Here is a 23,784-nt window from a genome sequence, read left to right on the forward strand (position 1 = left end):
TCGATTTTGTGGAATATATGGTTGTCTTGTCCCCGCCTCTCTGGCGCTTTGGGCAATAATCCCCCAATCTCTCTTTTTGGCGCTTCCAACAGACGCACACACTTCAATCCAATCATTATAACATGCCAATAACCAAAAACGTTACTTTTGACTGAATCGTAAATTATGTACCTAAAATTTTAAGATTATATATTTTAAAATCTCAAAATTTAAATTTCACTCCATAGATCAGTAATTTTTCTATCCATATTTTAGTGAAGTACTACCTAAATTTGTTACAAATGTTTAATTTATTTAATAAAATAATACTATACAGCATAATAAAAATAAAACAATATTTTTTTATTAAAAAAACTAAACGTGCATAACAAACTTACTTGGGATTAAAATTAAAATTAAGTGAACAAATTCAAAAACTTAAAACTGTGATATAGTTGCACTATAATAGTCTTCCAGTTTTGTTTTTAAGGTTGGCAAAAGGGGCGTTAGTTTTCACGCGCTTCAACGGGTGGAGGAAAGTAAAATTCCCATTGGGAACCGTTGACCCTTTTGCCAGGAAAGAAAAAGGTCGGGGAAAAAAATTGTGTGTCAGTTCCCACACGGTGCCTTTTGGACGAGACTACGCCCACAGCCCACTATCCAAAAAGTTGAGAGGAGACATCATTTTTAAATCCCCCGATTGGTTGGGAAATAAGTTTTCCTATTCTCTTCTTTTTCTTTTCGGATAGACGCTGAAGCTCAAGCTACATACAACCAGGTATTACTCTTTCTTTCTTCTTCTTCTTCTTTTGCTTGTTATTTATTGTTACTGCTAACTCTGAAATTCGGTTTGTCACCTTTTTTTTTTTTTTTTTTGGGTTTTAATATTTGCATGAATTTACGTTGTGGGTTTTTGTTAGAATTCAATCAGACTTTTTCAAGCGTACTTTTTTGTTTGGATTGTTTTTGTTTATGTATGTAAATTTTTTGTTTGTATGAACTGGTCAACAAGTGGGTTTTGATTTAAAGGGATTTTTATACAGGGTCTTTCTTCCTTGTGTAATATATGATTGTATTGGTTGGTGAAGAAGGGTTTGAATTGGTATAAAAATCAGAGCTTGTAGACAGCTTTGGTTTGAGGGGCTGCTTTCTTTTTTCGTTTGTGTGTTCAGATTTTTTGGGATTAGTCAATGGGAAAGCCAACAGGGAAGAAGAAGCATCAGGTAGAGCACAAACCTGGCAACGCAAATGGTAAACCAAGCAAGGTTGCTGACCGAAGTTCTAAAGCCCTGGATGAAGACACTGCAATCTTCATCAATATGTCCCAAGAGCTCAAAGAAGAAGGTAACAAGCTTTTCCAAAAGCGGGATCATGAGGGTGCCATGTTGAAATTTGAAAAGGCCATCAAACTATTACCTGGAAATCACATTGATGCTGCACATTTGCATTGCAATATAGCTTCTTGTTATATGGAATTGGGTCTTGGTGAGTATCCTCGAGCAATCAATGAATGTAATTTAGCATTACAAGTGTCACCGAGATTCAGTAAGGCGCTATTAAAGAGAGCCAAGTGTTATGAGGCTTTGAATCGGTTGGATTTGGCATTTAGAGATGTTAATACTGTTTTGAGTATGGAACCTAATAATACTACAGCTTTGGAGAATATGGAGAGGTTGAAAAAGACGATTGATGAAAAGGGTATCAATGTTGATGAGAAAGTAATTGGTCTGGCTCATGTGGAGCCAGTGGGTGCTTCAAAGGTGCATAAAGTGGTGAAAGAAAAACTAAGGAAGAAGAAGAGTAGGAAAGGTGAATTGAAGGCAGAGGATAAGGTGGTTGTGGAAGAGAAGGCGAGTGCTGTAAAGGATAAGGAAATGATCACAAATACAGTTGTGGAAGAAAAAGTGGTTACAAAGCCTGTTAAGGAAGAAAAAGTGGTTACAAAGACAGTGAAGTTGGTGTTTGGGGAGGATATTAGGTGGGCGCAGTTACCAGGTAATTGTAGCATGAGGTTGGTGAGGGATATAGTTGGTGATAGGTTTCCTGGACTTAAGGGTGTTCTTGTGAAGTACAGGGATCAAGAGGGTGATTTGGTCACAATCACTACCACGGATGAGCTGAGGTTGGTCGAATCATCTGGTGATTCACAAGGGTCTCTTAGATTGTATATTGCTGAAGTTAGTCCTGATCAGGAGCCTGTCTATGAGGGGATGAGCAATGAGGAGGAGGTGCAGAGTGATGATACAAAATCAAGTAGTTTTGTTGAAAATGGGGATGTGGAGAAAGCTAAAGAAGTTGAAAGAGGTTTGACCACTGTTGAGGACTGGATTATGCAGTTTGCACGACTGTTCAAGAACCATGTTGGATTTGATTCTGACTCATACTTGGATCTTCATGAGCTAGGGATGAAGCTATACTCAGAAGCTGTGGAGGATACTGTGACAAATGATGATGCTCAAGAACTGTTTGATATTGCAGCAGACAAGTTCCAAGAGATGGCAGCTTTGGCATTGTTTAATTGGGGGAATGTTCACATGTCCAGGGCAAGAAAGAGGGTGTTATTTTCAGAAGATAGTTTGAGGGAATCTGTACTTGAGCAGATTGAGGATGGATATGAATGGGCACATAAAGAGTATGTGAAGGCAGAAAGGAGGTATGAAGAAGCTCTGAAAATCAAACCAGACTTCTATGAAGGTTATCTTGCACTTGGACAACAGCAGTTTGAGCAGGCGAAGCTCTGTTGGTACTATGCAGTTGGGAAAAAGACTGAATTAGAGACAGGACCTTCCTCAGAGGTCCTACAGCTTTATAACAAGGCTGAGGACAGCATGGAGAAGGGCATGCTGATGTGGGAGGAGATGGAGGAGCAGCGTCTAAATGGGCTCTCCAAATCGGAGAAATATAAAGAAATAGCGCAGAAAACGGGGTTAAATGAGCTATTTAAAGATATTTCTGCTGAGGAAGCTGCAGAGCAGGCTGCAAACATGAGGTCGCAGATATACCTCTTATGGGGAACCTTGCTTTATGAGCGTTCAATTGTGGAATATAAGCTAGAACTACCAACTTGGGAAGAATGTTTAGAGGTTGCAGTTGAGAAGTTTGAACTTGCAGGAGCTTCTCCAACAGATATAGCTGTTATGATAAAGAACCATTGTTCAAATGCTACTGCCTTGGAAGGTAATACAAATAAATGTGCAAAAATGATGCTTCTTAGATTGTCTTGTATTTTCTTACAGATTTAAGCATTGTTACTAGAAAACATTTGAATACTCTGCAACCATGCAGGTCTTGGGTTCAAAATTGATGAGATAAGACAAGCCTGGAATGAGATGTACGATGCAAAGAGGTGGCAGTTTGGCACTCCATCTTTTCGGCTTGAACCATTGTTCCGTAGGCGGGTTCCAAAGCTTCATTCTATCTTGGAACATGCTTGATTTTATCTGTTGATGATTGCTTATTTTGGGAGGTGTTGCACAAATGCTTCAGCTTCCTCTAGTTCATTCTCCAAAAGCTTTGTCTTTTTGAATTAAGACAGGTAAGCCTATGTCTATCACTTGCTTATTGAGTTTGAGAGTTAGCCAATTCTCTAGTTATTGGTTGTTCAACTATGACATGCTATACACTACCTTGAAATCAGATTTAAACACTTGAGAATGTATAAAGAGACTAGGTAAAATTTTGAATGCTCATCTTTGACTGCATACATGGTTTTTAGCAACCATGGGTTGGATGGAATGGATTTTGACCTTTTAGGTACTTTGGGAGTATTTTCTCCATTTAATTTCAATCATCGTAATACAAATATCCTCAAATAAATTTCACTTTTGTAAAGCAAAATTTATTACATTGTTGAATGGGATTTTATGAAGCATTCTCTTTAAGAATATACATGTATACATATGGAAAAAGTTTACCAATAAATTGATTTGGAGGAATATTCCTCATACCCACTACGTGGCTATTCATAAGATCATCCAAGTGAACTTTTAGTCACATTACATATTTAATGAGGCAGGTGGCTTGTTTAAATAATACAACGGGATAGTTTTATGAGCTGCCACGTAATGGGTTGGAGAACTTTATATACTAGTCAGTAATCCATGCTAAGTTTATATTTTCTCTTTTATTTTTTTGTCTAAATATGAAATTTGATAATTATGGTGATTATTAATAGGCATTAATTATGACTTTGTTTGTATACAAAACTATATTTTTTTTTTGATGGGATCTATCTATTCTATCATCTAAAGGAAATTTGACATGGTAAGAATCTAATAGAAGATTAAAACAAAATCAATTAGAATGTGTGTGTATATATATATTATAATAATAATGGCGTGTAAAAATTATAAGGAGTCAAAAGCTTATGTGAAAAAATATTAATGAGGTCAACTAAAAATCAAATTGCTGTTTTATACATATTATTGGTATGAGAATGGAGAATGGCTGGGAAGCATCAATATGCAGTATGGATTCTCTCTTTCAAAATATTATTTTGACCTTGGAAGTTTAATTTTCTTTATAGTTACTTATATTAACTGTATACTTATATATCTATCAATAATTAATAATAGGTGTTTATCAAAATAAAAATAATAGTTAGCTTAAAATCTTATATGTCAAAGTACTGCTGAATGTAATTGGCAGAATTACTTTTGGGTAAATGAACATGATAAGAACAGCAGTTGATAGGCAGTAAAAATTGGAGACAATGCTTTCCTGTAGAAATTTAGTTTGAGTATCCAATGATTAGCATGTTAATCATTGGATTTTTAATTTCTTTTTTGCAATTAGAATATGGAGCTTCTTGCTAGTACTGACATGATTTAAGTGGCAGACTCTAAAGGGGAAGGCTAAAGAGGACTATTTGAATCCTCTGTGATTAAAATTGAGTACAGATGGAAGTTCCTATAGCATGTGCAGAATCCCTAGATATGAGTTAGAAACTAGTGTAGATATCCTTTATGATTTATGATGCATTTGAGCTAAGGCAACATATGGTAGAGATTCTTGGATGGACCTCACTCTATTGTTGGAAGATTAATAGTAAAATGAGTACTTTTATTGACTAACCACTGCCTGTTATCAATTTTTAATTCATTTGTTTTAGTTTACTCAACATTTAAGTAAATTGTCAAATCATTTGAGTTTTGCTTTCCTCAGTACCCTTAATATCTTAGTCAATGATTATTTTCGTCTTTTTATTTTTTATTTTTTAATGTGTTGTAAAATTCATTTTATTTTATAGTTGCTGTCAATCTATATGTTGATGCCAATAGCAAAAGTAGCATTTTTGTACTAAACGAAGCATATTTTCTTGGTCCTTTCTGTCATTGCAGGTTTTTGTTTGGATTATTGTGCTTAGCTCGTTTTTTGCTATGGGAGCAAAGGACGACTGTGTCTAAGTGTTGGTTTTGAATGAGAGCAAGTCAGTTATTAGGCCATGAAGCCGATTTTGTCATTCACTTTTAGGGAATTCTTTTTTTCAGAGTGCTTTCCGTTGTTCAGAGTTTGAGATAGCCGGTATATGATTGAATTTGTTTGATTTAAAGAATAAAAGGGTAACACGGTTACTCAAAGGTTTGCCATTATTTATAAAATTTATATTGTGTTTGTCAGTTTTGTCACTTCTCAGTTGTAAACAAATTCTGGGTTTTATATTGTAGAAAAGTGTATTCTTTTGATTAGGTGTATTACCAGCTCTCTTCCTTTCTTCTTTTGCTGAACTTGTCATATCTTATTCAGATGAATGAGACAATTGGACACCCAAGGAAATAACTTGGGACTCTTGTGTGTCTTGATGAGTCTTTTTATGTTTCTTGAATGCATTTTGTGGGCAATTTAGAATCTTATTGGATTTGTTGAAAGAAAGAGAATCCGGTCTAGTTTGGGATGAAACTGGTCGGTGGATAATTTGGACATTTGGGCTGTGTCCACAGCCTTGTAAAGTTGCAATTTGTTTTTTTGCAAGCATTTCTTTTTTGATGTGTTTTAATTTAGTATTATTACCCCTCTTCATTTCCTTTATCTTTTTGATTAGTAATTGTATCCCTTGCTTAGCCACTTTTTCTTCACTACGCTCCTGCCTTATCTTTCCTTTATTCTTGCCCTACCAGGATACTATGGGAAGGAGGATTCTAGATGTTTGAAATATTTTATGGGAAAGCTTAGGTCTAGTCCTCCACTGCACCGGATGCAAGCCATGCCCATATATTATGGGTTCTGTTGATTTCATCAGTATTTTGAGTATTTTGATTTTTTTACATAAAAAATAGCATTATTTATACTTCATCAACATTTACAATGGGAAGCAAGAAGTCAGGACATTTCTCAAGCCACACCAGAACACCCCTGTGGATTGAAGCTTGCTGGTCAAGAACAAAAGCAGCTCTATTACAATTCCTATTCCTATAGGAAAAGGTAACCCCTCTAAACCCCCGAACTTCATTTTGGATATCAGCAAGGATAAGGATAAGAGTATAAGACCCCGAGGAGCATATCATCAAGGAAGGTAGCTAGTGATGGGGTACAAGGCTACATATGGAATATGGCTCAATATACCGATTTTGACCACTGAGGAACCTGACAACCTGCCATGGGCACACGAGAGCAAGTTTACTGTTAAATCTGCCTATTAGATAGATAATCATGTATGTTTTGATTGTCAAGCTAAAACTACTTGGAATTTCATCTGTGATACAAGACTACATGAGAGGCATAAGACATTCTTGTGGGGGGTATAGCTGTGGGAGGCTTGTCAACAAGAAGAAGCTGTTTGAGGTATTACAGTTGAGTGACAAGATGTGTCTGTCGAGGAGGAAGATGAAGTTCACTTATTCCAAAGATGTTTTCTCCCAAATGGATTGGCTTGGAAACAATTGTGGTTTTAGGATCAACTCAATTCAAGCAAGCTCAACAAAGGAGTTAATGAGCATCTTCATAAATCCACCTCCACAGATATCGGAGCATAGAGTCACAAAGGAGCAAATTCACCTTATTGGCAACTTTGACAATGAAGACTGGAATATAAGAAATGGAGTTTGCATGGAAGGTGATATCTTCATGACTTAAATTAAAGCCTACTTAATTAAAGCCTACTTAATTAAAGCCTACTTGAATTTCCAATTGAGCATGGAAAAGCCTCAAAGAGCCTAGGAAGTCGAGAGATGGCTCCCTCCAAATGTTGATACCATCAAAATCAATGTGTATGCAGCTGTGAAAAACAATCATTGCTTCTTGGCTATCATAGCAAGAGACCAGCATGCCAAATGAATCAAGGCGTGGGCAAAAAGAAATAATTTTAGCTCAGGGGAAATGGAAGAAGCCCAAGCAATGAAGTGGTCTTTGAAACTAGCAAGACAAGAACATCAGGGAAACAACAATGGTGGTAGAGGCCATAACTAGCAAGGAAGCTGACTCAGGATGGCATATATTAGCTATTATTGGTAAGGAGAACTGCAGATACATTAACTCACGAGCTTGGCAATGGGCTATAGCTAAATAGTGTTAATTAGTGTTTTTAAACGGAGACTTGCAGCTAAATAGAGTTAAACTAGTGTTTTTAAATAGAGACGTTAATAATTTGAATCTCCCTCCATCACTTCAAAAAAAAAAAAAAAAAAAAATTTGGTTCCTGATTCTTAAAATCCTTCTTTCTACAATGTTCTTTTCAAGAAAAATCAAGGGATTAGGTTCATTTCAATTTTAATGTCAGAAAAAAATAAAAACAATAGAGGGTATGGCATGAAGAAGTAGAAGCAAACCCTCTATTACCAAAATTGAATTCAAACACCGTTTTTGTTGAGGTCTCAGAATTGTAGCAATAGCTTGAATGCTTGATAGCTGGAGAAGTTAAAAATTGTGCAACCATCATGGGAGTCGAACTTATATGCCCTTATTTTATTTTTTGGGAAAAGCAATTTAACCATGGTAGAATCATAAGGGTTGTATGGACCAATGTATAAAAGAATGAAAAATTTTCAAGGATAATTTTTTTTTGGGGTCAATGATGGACAATTAAATTCAATTACAACATGCTAAAGGCCTTCTAGTTGAATTGACACCTCCCTATGCACAAAGTGCTTGGGGGTTTAAGGAGGAAAGAGTTCGAGTTGCAGGATTAGTAACATGTTGTATTTATTTTTCAAAAAAAAAAAAATCAATTACGACATTTTAAAAAGGAAAAGAAAAATCAATAATTTGGTTTATTGATATAATTAATGTGGTTCATTGATCAATATAATCACATTAGTGAATTTAATTGGAGAGCTTATGATACTCCACGTAATGAATGATACCAAGAGAAGATAAAGGAAAAAAAAATAAGATCGACATGGTATCCCAAGGAATTGAGGTAGTGGTTATTAATGGTCTTGGGTTAGTCATCTTTGGACTACCTTGACGGGATTACTCATTCTAATTACATGCGTGTGTGATGCCCAAACGAGGAACTACAAATACTACTAGAAGTCTAGAAGTCTTGTAAATATTACTAGAAGTCTAGAAGAGTTATGTTTCGGTGTGAACCTCTATTTGCCACGTTGGTAATATTTCTTTTATCCCTTTTGTGGGTCTTCTACCCATTTTTCACCATTCCCTTAACGAGTTGGTTTGGTGGTCAAGCTGACCCCAAATACCCCTAGCATGGATTGGTTTGGATCTAAGCTCCTTTTGCACCTAATGATTGGATCTTAAGGCCGAAAAAACTCTAACACATGACGGTTTTCCACCTCTTGCCTGTCACAGGGTGGGTTTTCTCTCCTAAATCTGTTGTTTCCCTGAATGGTTGGTGGCTTTGAGGTAGATTGTGTAGAACATGGGCTTTTTAATTTCTAAAATTGTATTTGATGTCTTTTCTCAAATTTTTTTTTTCTAACATTCAATTTGTAACTTTATCTAAGAGTTTAGATATCAACCAGTTTATACTATAATGAATTTCTTTTCCTTATACTTGTAACTATATATTTTTTATTAATAATAATATTTCTACCAATATCTCCACAAAAAAAAAGTTAAATAAATTAAAGTTGTTTGCTCATCAAAAATTAAAATAAAATGAGATAAAATATAAAAATAGAATAAAATATTATTTTGGTTCTTAAATTTTATCAAAAATTTGTTGTCTTTAAATTTATTTGAAAAAAGTATTTTTTTTTTCATACTCAAAACTACAAAAATAGGGACAAAAAAAGATTTAAAGATAAAAAATGAAATTTTTTTAAAGTTTAAGGATGGTTTTTTTTATAAAGATTAAAAGCTAAAATAATATTTGAAGCATAATATAGAGATCCACCGCAACTCTTTTTCTTTTAGATGAACTGTCCCATCACAACTCAATCAAGGGTGCTGTGAATATTTTGGGATTTTATTGTGTGCAAACTTTATCATATTTTAACTTAAAAAAGAAAAAAGAAAAAAAAAGAGCTATTCATTTGTGAGATATAGGTTCGCTTACATAATCAAACGGACAAGAACAACACGGAAAACGTGCAGTCGCCGCAAATAATCGCAGGAGATAATAACCCAAAAGAGAGTGAAAAAACAAAAGTGGGGGAGCAGTGGGCACTGGGTTTTCTCAAGTTGAATAGAAATCGAATCAAAGTGGGCTTTCCTTTCACTGCTGTTGTCTTTGTACAATTGTACACTCCTTCCCTTTCTAGTTCTCTCTCTCTCTTTCGATCTTCTCAATCAATTATACTTCTACTACTATTCCATTCTATTCTCTGCCAAATATATATATATATATATATAAGAAATTCAGGGTTTTGAGTTTTTTTCCATCAGGTCCCAAGTTGTTTTTGTTTGTTTGTTTTTATCATCATCGTCATCAACATCATCAAACATGGAGAAAGTTAGGAGAGCATCCCATGCTGGTTCATGGTACACTGACAATCGTAAGTCCCAATTTTCATTAACTTCCCCAAACAAAACCAAACACAAAAAGTTGCGTTTTTTTGCATGCATACAGGTCTATGAATTTGATTGTGCTCTGATTTGTGTATTGTTGCTATTTGAAGTGGAAGATTACTACTGGGTTTTGGGCTTATACTGTAATGTCGTTGAATTTGGGATTGATTTATTGAAAAACAGATTTTTTTTTTTGAGGGTTTGATTTGGGACTAGTAGAGCGGAAAGCGTTGTTAGGAAAATTTTGATTTGGTTGAAGAGGGTTTTTGAGGGTTGAATTTTGAGGTTTTTTAAAAGGGTCTGGGTTTGGTTCGAAACTGCAATGCTATGTTTTATTCGAGAAAATTTGAGTGAAAAAGAAGATTATCTCTATTCATGCTATTCAGGCAAAACTTTCAAGTTGTGATTGCCGACTTTACAGTTTAATGTTAACAAACTTTCGAAGAGGTCATTGCAATATCTTTTTCATGAGTATTTTAAAATTCTAGCAACACTGAGCTCCAGCTATTGAAGAAACCTATCCTAGCAATCTATTAGCTTAAGTGGAAGAAACCCAGAAAGCATAAAGTGGTAACGATTCATTGCAACACTAGTGTTAGAAGTACTATGCTATTGATAAGGATGTGAAATTTCCCTACTTTTTATTTTAAATTTTTTGGGTGCATGTTATTTTCCTAATTCAATTGTAAACATTGTTGATGTAAACTATACGACTGAATTCAGGAAAATTAATGTTAATTTGCGTTTTCTATGTAAATGCGTGGTAGCCTCCATTTTTTATTTATTTCTATTTCTTATTTTAGCTAACTTGCACACCTGCCCGGTGCACTTTGAACCCACGACCTCACCCTACACCTTACTCTTACAAGGGAATGAGGTATCATTTGAGATGGAGCTCATTGGCTTTATTTGCTATTAAAATTATCCTACAGTTGAACACTTCATCTCACGGTAGATAATTTCACTTTATTGTATTGAACCTCTTGATATCATCATTAAAAGAATCTTGTGTGCTAGGAGCCTTATAGCTCAACTAGCATTTTCTAGTGTTTCCAATTGGGATGTCTAGGGTTCAAATCCTCCCTCCACCAACTATTGATTTTTTTTTTTTTTGAAAAGAAAATTTAAAAGAATCCTGTGTAAATAATTTTGATAATTTGTAAGCAGCAGCTAACCATGACAAAATGAATGCTATTCTACCGTTGGGTATGCAGACACGTAGATTAGTAGATGTTGAAATATTACACTACGAAGAATAGTTTGTGCATGCATTTACCTTTACATAAGTTTAAATATGTTCTAAAAGTTTATTCATTACACACATGTTCTGAAAGTTATTCATGTTCATCATAAAGGAGCACAAATGCATCTTGTATGTGCTGGAAGATATCAAACATTTTTATAAATGATCTGGAAAGTGCTTCTGATATTATTTCTTTCCATTTCTCAGCTAAGAAATTATCAGAAGAGCTTGAAGGATGGCTGGGGGCATCTGGCCTGAGCAAATCTTCTGATGTACGAGGTGTGATTGCTCCGTAAGTTATTATGGACCTCTGATGCTGTGTTTATAAAAAAATTAATAACATTTCCTAGTGTATTTCATTACTATTTTTGTAATACTGGACCCACAGGCATGCAGGTTACTCATATTCAGGTCGAGCTGCCGCCTATGCATTTGCAAACATTGATCCGAAAAACATGTGTGCTTTCTTCTTGCTCATCCCCTTCCCCTCTTTTCTCCTGTTGTTTTGCTTTAGCTGTACAGAACATTAATGTTCACAACCTGTCTTAAAACCTGTATCTTAACAAGTTGAGAGATCATGTAATCATTAATTATACACAATATGATTATTATTCAAAAAGGTTAATTAGTTTCTGCCCATTTAGTTGCTAATACAAGGTTATTTAGAGTTTCAGTTCTCGGGTATTTCTTCTTGGTCCATCTCACCACTACTACACACCAAAATGTGCTCTTTCAACAGCCACAGTTTACAAGACACCCATTGGGGACCTACCTATTGATTTGGAAGGTATTCTTATGCTCCTTTTTAAATTTGGGGGAGTTACCCCTTGTAGCCAACACACACACACACACACACACACACTTTGTTTAATGAATTTTTGAGTAGTTCAATTTTGTTTGAATTTTATCTTTTCATTATCATATTCTTGTCATTCATTTATGATTTTTGTTTTATGAAATGAATATTTTTTTTCATCTATCAGTCATTGAGGAGCTGAAAGCTACTGGAAAATTTGAACTGATGGATATTCGTGTTGATGAAGCTGAACATAGCATGGAAATGCACTTGCCATATCTTGCTAAAGTATTCGAGGGGTAAATTCATCATTATATGTGTGTGTGTATATATATATATATATTTCTATTTTCCAATCATCTTTCTTGAAGCTCACTTTAGGTGATACCCACAGGCACCAGGTAAAAGTTGTACCTATTTTGGTCGGTGCTCTTAATGCTGAAAATGAAGCCCTGTATGGACAGTTGCTTGCCAAATATGTGGATGATCCAAATAATTTCTTCTCTGTGTCCTCTGATTTTTGTCATTGGGGTTCTCGGTATGTTTTGTTCACAAGTTTACTAACATATTTGCTCCTTTAGCCTACATGATAGTTTGTGAGTCAATGTTTTTGATTTAGTTACTTCTTGAATTGCTACCCTTAGGCCTTAGACATGCATATAAATCTACATGCACACACACACTTTATGATGAATGTCATATGTATATCATGGTTTTTATTTATTTATTTATTTTTTGAGAAACATATCTTGGGCCTTGTTCACTCTCTCTCTCTCTCTCACTGCCTTGCGAGGAAATGTGACTATATTTAAGAATCTCAACTCAACAGGCTGTGTGAACCTTTTTTCACAATTAAGCCTTACCTTATTCTTTTATTCTATCAAGTGTTCAAATGCTTGTTGCCAGTGTATCTCATATCCGGGATTTACCATTGCATCATTATATTTGGCATTGTTGTACTTGTGAGATAATTAGTTTAACTCTTGTAGAATGCCTCATTGAAGTGAGGTTGTTAATTTATTATATGTGTTGTTAATTTATAATATGAGTTAAGAGTTAATGTTAGATTTGGTTTTTGAAATAATGAAAACAGAAGAGGGGTACATTTTATTTAGATATTATTTTCTGGGTACATATTGTACTGGCTCTCATCTAACAGACATGCTTAATGGATACGTGCATGGAGTTAGAGCTGATTTACCTTTAGCCTGCTTCATCAGTTAAATTGCGTGTAATTATCTTTACATATCTTGACTTGTCTATCTGTGTCAGGTTCAATTACATGCATTATGACAAGAAACATGGGGCCATATACAAATCTATTGAGGCCTTGGATAGGATGGGCATGGATATAATTGAAACAGGAGATCCAGATGCATTCAAACAATATCTGTCGGAATATGACAACACCATTTGTGGACGCCATCCCATTAGTGTTTTCCTCCATGTAAGTGCATCAATTTTTTTGAGAAATTTCCAAATGGATTGATGAATGAAGCTTGGAACCATTTTTAGTGGCAAATTTTTTTTGTATTCTGAAATGTTTGATCATCTTGGTAGAGAGTTCAGCTGATTTTCCTATATGGCCAAGAGTAAATTTTCTTGATCTTTGTTTTATATTCATGGTTTCTTTGACTGTATGTATTTGTTGCAATTAATGTTGTACTTCTTTCACTTCACTGCAACAAACAAGTTCTAATATTTTACTATCTATCAAATTCATCAGATGCTGAGGAACTGCTCAACAAAGATAAAGATCAAATTTCTACGGTATGAACAGTCAAGTCAATGCAAAAGTACGAGAGACAGCAGTGTAAGTTATGCATCTGCAGCAGGGAAGGTGGATGCTTGAAGCTTAATTGTTGCAAATTTACTATATATTCAGAAATTTGATTTCTTTAAATTGGCTGTAATATTTAACTTAATCACTTGCAAGATCGGCTGATTGATGGTACTCTTTTCTTTGTTTATATGTTTAATACTAATCATGGATCGCTCTGCCTACTGATTTCTGTCTTTTGTAGCACTTGATGCATTGAGTTAGATTGATATTTTTATTTATTTTCTTTATATATTCTCATTGAGGTGGCTATTCACTCGGGCTCAAATTAATAACGGGGCATGCGTGATGTTTGATTTGCTCTGGCTATTGCCATGAATGTAGACTGATTTTTTAGATTGTGATGGTATGATGACGTTGTGCTTGTAGTCATGGTTGTGGGGGTGTTGCACTGATGGTGGGGGCGGAAATGATAATAGGAGCTTAGTGTAGCTAAATGATGATGGGAGCTAGTGTAGCTCAATTATGACGATGATGATGATGATGTCTGGACATAGCGTGTTTTAACTTTAGTTTTTGTGATAATCAACTTGTACCGTCAATGTTATCATAACTTCGATCAGTATTTAGTAGGGTGTTGCAAGATTAAGAATCTGAGACAACGAAGGCGGTGGTGCTGGTCCTTGGATCAAGGATTGGTTGTGGATGATCCAAAGAGTATTCCATCAAAAGTTGTCTATCAGTTCATTTGGTCGCTAGATTCCATCAAGAGTTTCATGTGTAGATGTCTTTGCAACCATCAAACGGCATTTTTCTAATAAAAATTTTAAACTAAGGTGTCCGTTTTAAATATTTGTACTTTCAAGTGGATATTATAAAGATAAAATGAGTCCATTATTTAGGAAAATATAACAGATACAATTAAGCTATAAGTATCTCAAGGCAATACCATGCAATTGATCTGTGAAAGAAAGCAAAGAACTATAAACGCTCTGTTTGTTTCAATAATAATGTTTTCTAGAAAATGAGTCATTTTCTAAAAAGCATTTTCTATAAAACTATCTCATTTTCCAATGTTTGGTAGCAACTTTAAATAAGTTGAAAAGCAACCTCTTAACTTCCCTTATTTAGCTTGTTGTGAGATAGAATTGTTTTCCAAAAAAATTTAATGGAAAACAATCTCTAAAAATAAGCCATACTTTTTATATTGACCAAAGATAGTTTTCCTTTGACTCATATTTTTTTATGTTACCAAACATTGGAAAATAAGGAAAACTATCTTTACACAAGATTTTCCATTGAAACAAACGGAGCGTAAGATGATGGACATACTCACCAACGCCTAATATCTATAGCCATAAATGCCCAGGTTTCACAGCTGGTATATTATCTGGGGATCATAGCTAACTAGTAAGTGTATGCAAGTCCATTTATCTACACAAGTACATTCTTTAGGTATGTTTTAATATTTAATCAAGAAAGAGAGTAGAAAGAAAAGTGGCTAAGAATATGCTCAATTTAGTACTAGTCACGTTTCCTTCTCCTCCTTTGCCTATCTCCTTTACCCGACCATCTATCTAACTGGTTTGGATTTTGTGGATATGCAGCTATAGCAAGCGGGTAAACAATGTAACTGCACATCAAAATATATGATTAGTGTCTGGTTCAAGATCATAGGTCAGTTGTAAACATAGGCTAGAGGATAACTTTGGGAACATATGAAGAGTTAAGATCTACCACTTAAAATTATTTGAGTTGATAATAAATTTAAGGAAATAAGATATTACAGCAAGATATCACAAAAAAAATTAACATTATTTTTGTTGTTGATAATTTCGATAGTTAGGAGGGGAACAAAACATTTAGGAGTTAAAAGCTAGTAGTATGATGAAATGAAAATTTTCAGCAACCGACCTGGAATGTGTTTTAAGAAAAACATTTTCATGATAACAAATAAGCAAGTTACTACAGAATTATATGGAATAAGTTAGATTAAATGTTCATAATGTGAACCAATAATTTCACAATATATTTTGAGCTGATAAACAAAATAAACTGTAAAATTTAAATACGATATGTGAAGGAAAAAGAAAAATAATAGTGTTTCTGGGTGCATACATTTAATAGGCATTATCAAACTTGATAAATTTATTTATAAGAAAACAAATGGCTTGCATGCACTCTACATATGGGCACCTTTCTATTCTCTAGATCACTCTTGAGGGTGGTAAACCATCCTAATCTCTAAAGGACATGAGATTTAAGTTTTGTCTGAGATTCACCTAGCACACAATTAAACATGATCACAAAATTACCGTAAAGCCCTGAGTTCTATCAATAAAGCTATAATCCAACATGTTTTGTTTTTGAGAAAACATTCTATCAGGCTGTGGCGTAAAACCAGTGTTTTACGCCAGCCAATAGAATCCTGCCACCTAGACATTCTATTAAATCCCTCTCCAAACAGCTCCAACGTCACGCCATTCACCTTAGACAAAACAGAAAACAGAAAAACCCCTCAGACAAAAAGCTCCGAACCTCCACCACCGCCAGCCTGATCACGGAGCAGAACAATTCCGAAGAAGAAAGAGTTCTCGCCACCGTGCCGTCCTTTGCTTGCCCAAACCTCCACCACACCACACACCGAAGCTCACCGCCACAGAGGTCGCCTGAGCTGTGCGTGGAGCTTGGAAACATACCGGAGCCGCCGTGAGCCACGATCTAAAGGTTTGTTTTCATGATTTTCCCTTTTCCCCAATTTGGATTTCGAATTATTGATGGGTTTTTCTATTTTCTGGGTTTATGGGTTTTTCTGTTTTCTGAGTTTTATGGGTTCAGTACAGTTGTGTTTGGGATTTTGGGTTTTGGAATTGGAGTTTAAGGGTTCTGGGTATTGCTAGTTTTGTGCTAATATTGCTCACTACTAATAGCTTGAGGTTTTGTGCTAATTGTGGGTTTTGTGCTAATATTATTAGTCTTTGAATTGTTATTGCTAGGTGTGATTTTGAGAAGAGAAAACATTATTGATGGGTTTTTCTGGGTTTATGGGTTTATCAAACCTGTGGATGTTTGAGGACGCCAGGGAATATTGGGGATGTTTCTGTGTATGTTCCTGGTTTTCGGATTCCTAAACCTATTGATTTCTCCCACTCATTGGGTGATCACTTGTCCAAGAATTTAGTCGAGCGCCTATCTGCTCTGAGAACTCGTACCGTTGTAATGGCTGGTCAAGAAGCTCCTACAGTTACAAGAACTAGGAGAAAAACCCAACATGGTTTGTTATAGAAAAAACTTGATATTGCTTTACTAATTGTGAGACCTCAGTTATTGAAACATTGGATAATTTTGTTGTTTGTAGGAGGTTCAACCTTAGGCGATCTTCAAGAGTTCTCTAAGTTTTGCCAAAACTTTATGCTTGAGTTATTGTGACCTCTAATTTTGTTATTTATTTGTAAAATTTACATTGGCTATCATGTATAAACTTATAATACAGAAACATCTGGTTCCAAATTTATAATAGAATTATTTTGGGATATTTTTTGTATGTATATAAAGTTTTCTCTTTGTTCAACATTTCCGAAGAGTAATATCAAAATTTTGAACATATTTTTATTCCCAATAGTCTTCGATGGTTTAGGGAAATTTTGTTTCATCTGGTAAGAAAATACTATACCAATTAAATTTCTCCTTATGTGATGGTTGGTCTTTCAAGCTTGGAGGCTGCTTATTCATTTTAATTTGTTTCTCTTCCTTGCCATAGATTTGTGGTAACTATAGTTGGTGTTAAGGGTCCCTCTGTTATTTTTTTTTTCTTTAATTTTTTTTTTTTTGTTTACCGAACCCTTGGATCTCATTTTGTTTCAATTTTGATCTGTCTAATGACTAAGTTTTTTTGTTAAGTATAAAGCTTGCTGATTTTGCTTGGGTTTTAAAATTGGGATATTGGCTATGGCTAAATGTGCAATGATTGAACTGAAAGTGACCTGCTTGTAGTTGGTGTGTGTATAGGTCTCTTGGCTTTAGCATTAACCGAGAGTAAGTTCCAAATTTCAGAACATTGGCTAATTTGAATGCCTAATGTGAGTTTGGTAATCATCAGGATCATAGTTGCAACTTGAATGAGCTTTCATATGTAATTGTTTCTTATTAGGATACCCCTTTGCTTATATGGACAATAATGATAGAGATAAGTAACCACACATTTATTGGCTTTGAGTTATCAATTCTTGAGCTAAAATATTTATTTTTGTTGTAATAGTATAAGTATTCTACTAGATTTTGTGGTGTTTGTATCCCTTCCTTTGTAGACTTTGTTAATAATTTGAATTTTAGCTTGTAATTATTTAGAGGGAGTCTATATATGCTGCTTGTATATACTTATCCAAAATATATATATATACACACATATGTTGCTTTTATATAGATTTTCTTGTTACTAATACAGTTTGTATTACTTGTCAAATAATAAGTTTACTAATATAGTTTGCTGCTGACTTGAGTTTGTATGATCTCATGCTTGAAGGTGACTACTGATCTATTCCTAGCTCTACAAAATCCAGAGAAATGTCTTCACCCGTTTCGGAACATTGGTTGAAGACATCCAGCGGAGAGCATCACACTTCAGAAAAGTTTTTAGTTTTACAAATTCTTTATGTAATCAAGCAGCTCATGTGATAGCAAAGGAAGCTCTCAAGAGAAATTCTAAGGGAATTTGGGTGGAGGAATGCCCCCTTTTCCTTCTTAATTCTGTATAGATAGGCAAATATATGGTAGACTAGGAAGATATTGCATATTCTCTAGAACATGTCTTGTATGCTAGAGATTTGATATTGTTTCAAAAGCCTTTCAGTCGGAGGTGTCTTATATTGTACTGAGCAAGTTTGCTCCTAGTGTATAGTTTGCTTTGTTTTGAAAAACATTTCTGCTGTTTAATTATAAAAAAAAAAAAAAAGTTTGTATCACATGTCAAATAATGAGGCTTACAGAAGGTGCTCTTATCATCTCTTCTTGTGGTCTGGTTTTCTGATTCTCATAACTTCTTTGACATGTTTTTTAATTTAAAATCATGTTTTGTAATCTTTGACATAGGTTGTGGACAAATGCTCTAATGATTATTTATATATCAATTGGTTTGGTAATGGTGTACTAGTGTTTTGAGTATACTTTGTACATTTGAATATATGGAACTAGGATACATTTCAGGTTCATGGCTTGTTTTGAAGCAAAAGATCATAAAAAGAAAAATCTCAATGCAAATCATGAATGGAAACAACAGAAGTTTTTTTTTTGAGAGAGGTGATTGGTAGACAGCTTTACCTTACTCCTAATTTTATTTGGAGAGCCAGTCTGAGGAGTTTTTGAAGGTGGAAATACTAGTTAAGAATACTCCGTTATAATATTTTATTAACATTTTATTTGGAACTTATCAAAAAACATTTTATTTGGAACTTGTATAACTTATTTTGAGTTTTAAGTACCTGCAAAAGTTGAAATTTCTGGCTAGATTAGCTCAGAATGTCTCTGAGGTGTTGTACAAAAGACTTAAAATTAGATCCCACTTTCAGCTAGGATATGAAGGTTTAAGATATATGGTAGGGCTACTTTTCATTGTGTATCCCACTATAATTATTTGATAGAAAAGAACATTTTGTGGGTGTAGGGGATTTGGTTTGTATTTGTAGTGAATAATAAGGTTCTACATGTTATCAAGTGAGCAGCTATTATTGGCTATGTGAATTTGCCCCCTTGATGCAGTAAAACATAATGCCATCTGTGAGGAAAAGCAGAAAGAGGAGGTGCAGGGGCTGTAAGGGAGATGCTTGAAATAAAATTTTGAATATAATGCATGGTGAGTGTGTATATTGTAAGAATGTCATATGGGTGAGCTAAATGAAGGTTAAGCTTGAGTTGATGGTGTCTGGTCTCTGCATGTTTGGAGTTTGGAATGTATTTGACATAATAACAACTCAATTTAGAATAAAAATTGAAATCAAATGAACCCAATATGAAGATATCATCACACACTCATTTACACAATACATCTAAAAAAGCAGGCTCTTTCACTTAATCTGAAACACAATTACACAAAAAAAGCGTATGAGGAAACATGGTAGTGCATTGCGAAGAATGCCTAAGTACAACAGAACCATCTTCATAGGCAATATAACTTTGTGGAGAAACCCAACAGCAAATTCCCCAACAAAACCATTCTATCACATAAATACCATCATCCAAAATCTCACCCTTCAATTTAATCTCAGTAAAAAAAGACAAATATAAGAAAGCGCATCGGACAAGTATGTAGAAGCAATAAGATTCATTTCATCAACAAGAAACATAGCATGAAAATTCAGTTGGCACAAGTACAAAAACAGAAAAATACATATATGTTACAATCTACTAAAACAACCCCTCTCTATATGAAGGCACTAGGATTCTAGAATTCCAGTGAAGCTGATCTAATGTCGCCTTTTCCTTTGCCAACCTACTTAGGCAGAAGGGTCTGGTGGATATTCGGCAACACTCCTCCATTAGCGATAGTTACAAAACCCAGAAGCTTGCTTAGCTCCACGTCGTTCCTCACCGCAAGCTGGATGTGCCTCGGCACAATTCTGTTCTTCTTGTTGTCTCTAGCTGCATTTCCAGCAAGCTCCAGTACCTGAATACACATGCCAAAATCAAAGCCACATTAATAATCCAAGCCCATTAAAAATAAGACAAATATTTTGGTAATGAAAGGAGATTGAAATGAATTATCCAAACCAATTTTTTGTAAAAAACGAGATTGATATAAATCCAAAAAAGGTTGATTTCACTTCAGCAAATCTAAATACCTCATGTCCCCAATCATTTCAAAAATTTCATAAAAGCTTGAAAATTTATTGAATTGAATCCAATTAAGCAAGACAACACTTCCAATTCAAGAAAAGAAATCCTAATTTAATAAATGAACCCACGAAATCAAAACCCAAAAATCCCCCAATTTCAATCTTAAGAAATCAAGACCATGCAACGAAAAACCCAGAAAAATCAAAACCCTAGTTTCAACCAAAAGCCCCCAATTTGAAAACTTTGATCTTAAAAATCAACTACGCAAAAACAATCAAACCCAAATAATACTCATTTCCGTCAAAATAAAAATCAAAACCCAATTAACCCATAAACCCAGAAAATAGAAAAACCCATCAATAATTCAAAATCCAAATTGGGGAAAAGGGAAAATCATGAAAACAAACCTTTGGACCGTGGCTCACGGTGGCTCCGATATGTTTCCAAGCTCCACGCACAGCTCCGGCGACCTCTGTGGCGGTGAGCTTTAGTGTGTGGTGTGGTGGAGGTTTGGGCAAGCGAAGGACGGCACAGCGACAAGAACTCTTTCTTCTTCAGAATTGTTCTGCTCCGGCGATCAGGCTGGCAGTGGTGGAGGTTCGGAGCTTTTTGTCTAAGGGGTTTTTCTGTTTTTTGTTTTGGCGTGAGGTTGGAGCTGTTTGGAGAGGGATTTAATAGAATGTCTACGTGGCAGGATTCTATTGGCTGGCGTAAAATACTGGTTTTACGCCACAGCCTGATAGAATGTTTTCTCTTTGTTTTTTGTAAACCAAAATTCAATATATCGATGAATTGAATTTGGTTAATGACAGCTCTTGCTATTTTTATCGATGATATAGTATTAACAGGCGATGATACTAAGTAAATGATTGAAAGGATATTGAGCCAGTGAATTGAAATAAAGGACATTGGAGAACTGAAAAAATTTCTAGTTATTGAAGTAGCAAGGTCTATTTATATTCCATTTGAATTAAGACCTCAATCTCAAAGGAAAAATAGGAATACTAGGCTGTAAGGCCTGTGATATCCCACTAGAGCAAAATCATACACTTTATGATCAAGGGAGATATCAACACCTACTTGGGAGATTGATTTATCTGTCTCACACAGGCTCACATTTGCTTATTTTTGTTAGTGTGGTTAGCCAGTTCATACATGCCTTAAGTATCTCATATTGAATTATGGATGTTGTTTATCGTATTCTTCGACATTTAAAATAAGCTATTCATCAAAGATCTGACATGGATGTAGTCTACAAAATCTCACAAGAATGTTGCTCTAATCACGGCTACTTATCAATAGAATTCCATACAAATGCAAATTGGGCAGGTTCTATTAGTCATAAAAGATCTACCTCAGGTTACTATAACAGGCAGTTGTGACCAAGTCCAATGCAGAGGCTGAATTTTATGTAATGGGTCATGGTATGTTAACTTCTTTGGGTGTAGATGAAATTGAAAGAATTGGAGTTTAACATGCTAGAACCTTTGAGATTATGTTGTGAGTAGTGACAAAAAGACAAGTATTAATATCGCTCACAATCCTCTACAACATGATACTACTAAACATGTTGAGATTGACATTCATTTCATCAAGGAGAATGAAGAGCAACAAGCAAACATCTTGACCGAAAGAGTCTCATGCTACTAAAATTTTTTCAAACTTTTGTAGGCACGTGTAGTATTTTTCTGGAGTTTCAGATAGAACCTGAGAGGCACTCGAGCACCAATTTCAGGAGTTTGCAACAACTGAAGACCACAATCTGTTGCCAAGATCTTGATTCTGTTTTCATTTGCAGAAATAGCCAATAATGTTCCCTCCTTGTTGAAGCGAATACGTGGTTTTTCCTAAATCTCAGATGAGATGTAGAACAGTTTAGATCACCAGTATTCTTGTTTAGCACATTTAATTAGACTTAATAACCCCAAGGGGTAGAACAATTAGTTGGGACTATGCAACAAGAAGTGGAGTTCACTTGTTCAAATCTCTTATACCCTCTCCAGAACTCACATATTAAAAAAAAAAAAAAACTACCACTAAAACTTTCAAGTATAAAAACACAGCAGATAACCAAGACTTCCATCATCAACGTCCCTTTAAATGAGTTAACATCAAAAAAACAATTCAGTACACTAGCGAGAAACTTACAGGCAGGCCTCCCTCCACAACAATAGTTCCCAAAAGCTCAACTTTGTCCATATCCCAAAATTTAACAATGTGGTTATCACCAGCTGCCAAAAACTGGTTCTTGGTTGTATCGAAATGCACAACAGACAAGGAATTTTGAGCAAGTCCTTGGTAAGTTCTCTTTATTGTTCCTTCACTTTCATCCCATTCAACAAGGAAGGACTGTCCATTTATATTGGTCCCGCATGAAAACAACCTAGCAAAGTATTCCATGACAGCAACATTAATTTCCCCTAAAAATATGAATTGGACACAAAATAGTTCAGTGAAAGGGCAACTCTGACAGATCAAACCTTTGACCATCAGTACTGTAAGCCAGTTTTGTGCATCCAAGACCAGGCGTATCATAATCAAATACAGCTTGCACAAATTATTTATTATTATCATATAGCCATCCCTTCATTTTGCCATCCACGAATGTCGAGAAGATATACTAAGGCATTAAAGCACAATCAGAGTTACATAATTGGCAAGAAACCAAAAGTACATTAAAAAAAAGAAATTATTTTACCACAATCAGTAAAACCTTACAAGAAAAGCTATCTTGGTACAAGGACAGACAGAATACACAGCAGCACCGCGATCACCAATAGTAAAAACATTGGTACCATCATGCACATCCCACACCTCACACAGATAGTAATGAACATGTCAGTCTCTCTATAAGATATTAGTATATATAGATATATAGTGTGGCATAATGAACCAACCTTGGTTTTATTGTCACTTCCACAGGTTATGATCAACAGTTGCCTGTGATGGACAGTGAATGCGGGATCATTTACATTACCAACATGAGCATCAGTCTGAAAGAAGAAAATTATGTATTAGATTTAAAATAAATATTTAAACCAAGTAGCTCATGAGTAGACCACTTTATTTTTTTGTTATGAAATAACCTCCAATTTCAGCCACACTTCATGTCCACCAGAATAAGAAAATACTTGCAGAATATGCTTTGAATATGCAAATTTTTCAGAGCTTTCGTTGTGGTCTGAGGACGTGGAAACGATGGTGGCATTGGCGAACAGGACATTCAAAACCTTGGATTGGCTTCAACGAGAC

General features: G+C 35.0%; 2 protein-coding genes and 1 pseudogene across 5 annotated transcripts; 2 read left to right on the forward strand and 1 right to left on the reverse strand.

Moving 5' to 3' along the window:
- The first annotated feature begins 617 nt into the window (after positions 1 to 617).
- On the forward strand, positions 618 to 7,545 carry LOC142607992 (protein PHOX1). 3 transcript variants are annotated; one of them, XM_075779703.1, is made up of 4 exons: positions 618 to 757; positions 1,023 to 3,156; positions 3,265 to 3,514; positions 6,096 to 7,545. In XM_075779703.1, the coding sequence occupies exons 2-3, from the start codon at positions 1,170 to 1,172 to the stop codon at positions 3,411 to 3,413; spliced, it is 2,136 nt and encodes a 711-aa protein (XP_075635818.1). In that variant the 5' UTR covers positions 618 to 757; positions 1,023 to 1,169; the 3' UTR covers positions 3,414 to 3,514; positions 6,096 to 7,545. The 3 variants fall into 3 exon arrangements, with proteins under 3 accessions (XP_075635818.1, XP_075635803.1, XP_075635812.1); XM_075779688.1 differs by lacking the exon at positions 6,096 to 7,545 and adding an exon at positions 5,319 to 5,696; XM_075779697.1 differs by lacking the exons at positions 618 to 757; positions 6,096 to 7,545 and adding an exon at positions 5,319 to 5,696 and having other exon boundaries at positions 797 to 3,156.
- A 2,053-nt stretch (positions 7,546 to 9,598) lies between these two features.
- On the forward strand, positions 9,599 to 13,950 carry LOC142608010 (uncharacterized). 2 transcript variants are annotated; one of them, XM_075779723.1, is made up of 9 exons: positions 9,599 to 9,617; positions 9,763 to 9,872; positions 11,336 to 11,420; positions 11,517 to 11,585; positions 11,803 to 11,915; positions 12,112 to 12,223; positions 12,319 to 12,462; positions 13,197 to 13,371; positions 13,651 to 13,950. In XM_075779723.1, exons 2-9 carry the CDS (start codon positions 9,821 to 9,823, stop codon positions 13,774 to 13,776), a joined length of 876 nt encoding a protein of 291 aa, XP_075635838.1. In that variant the 5' UTR covers positions 9,599 to 9,617; positions 9,763 to 9,820; the 3' UTR covers positions 13,777 to 13,950. The 2 variants fall into 2 exon arrangements, with proteins under 2 accessions (XP_075635838.1, XP_075635831.1); XM_075779716.1 differs by lacking the exon at positions 9,599 to 9,617 and having other exon boundaries at positions 9,665 to 9,872.
- A 6,238-nt stretch (positions 13,951 to 20,188) lies between these two features.
- LOC142622384 (topless-related protein 1-like) lies at positions 20,189 to 23,583 on the reverse strand (annotated as a pseudogene).
- Positions 23,584 to 23,784: the final 201 nt, after the last annotated feature.

This window comes from Castanea sativa, chromosome 1 (genome assembly GCF_040712315.1).
Source record: "Castanea sativa cultivar Marrone di Chiusa Pesio chromosome 1, ASM4071231v1".
In the NCBI taxonomy this organism is placed as follows: Eukaryota; Viridiplantae; Streptophyta; class Magnoliopsida; order Fagales; family Fagaceae; genus Castanea; species Castanea sativa.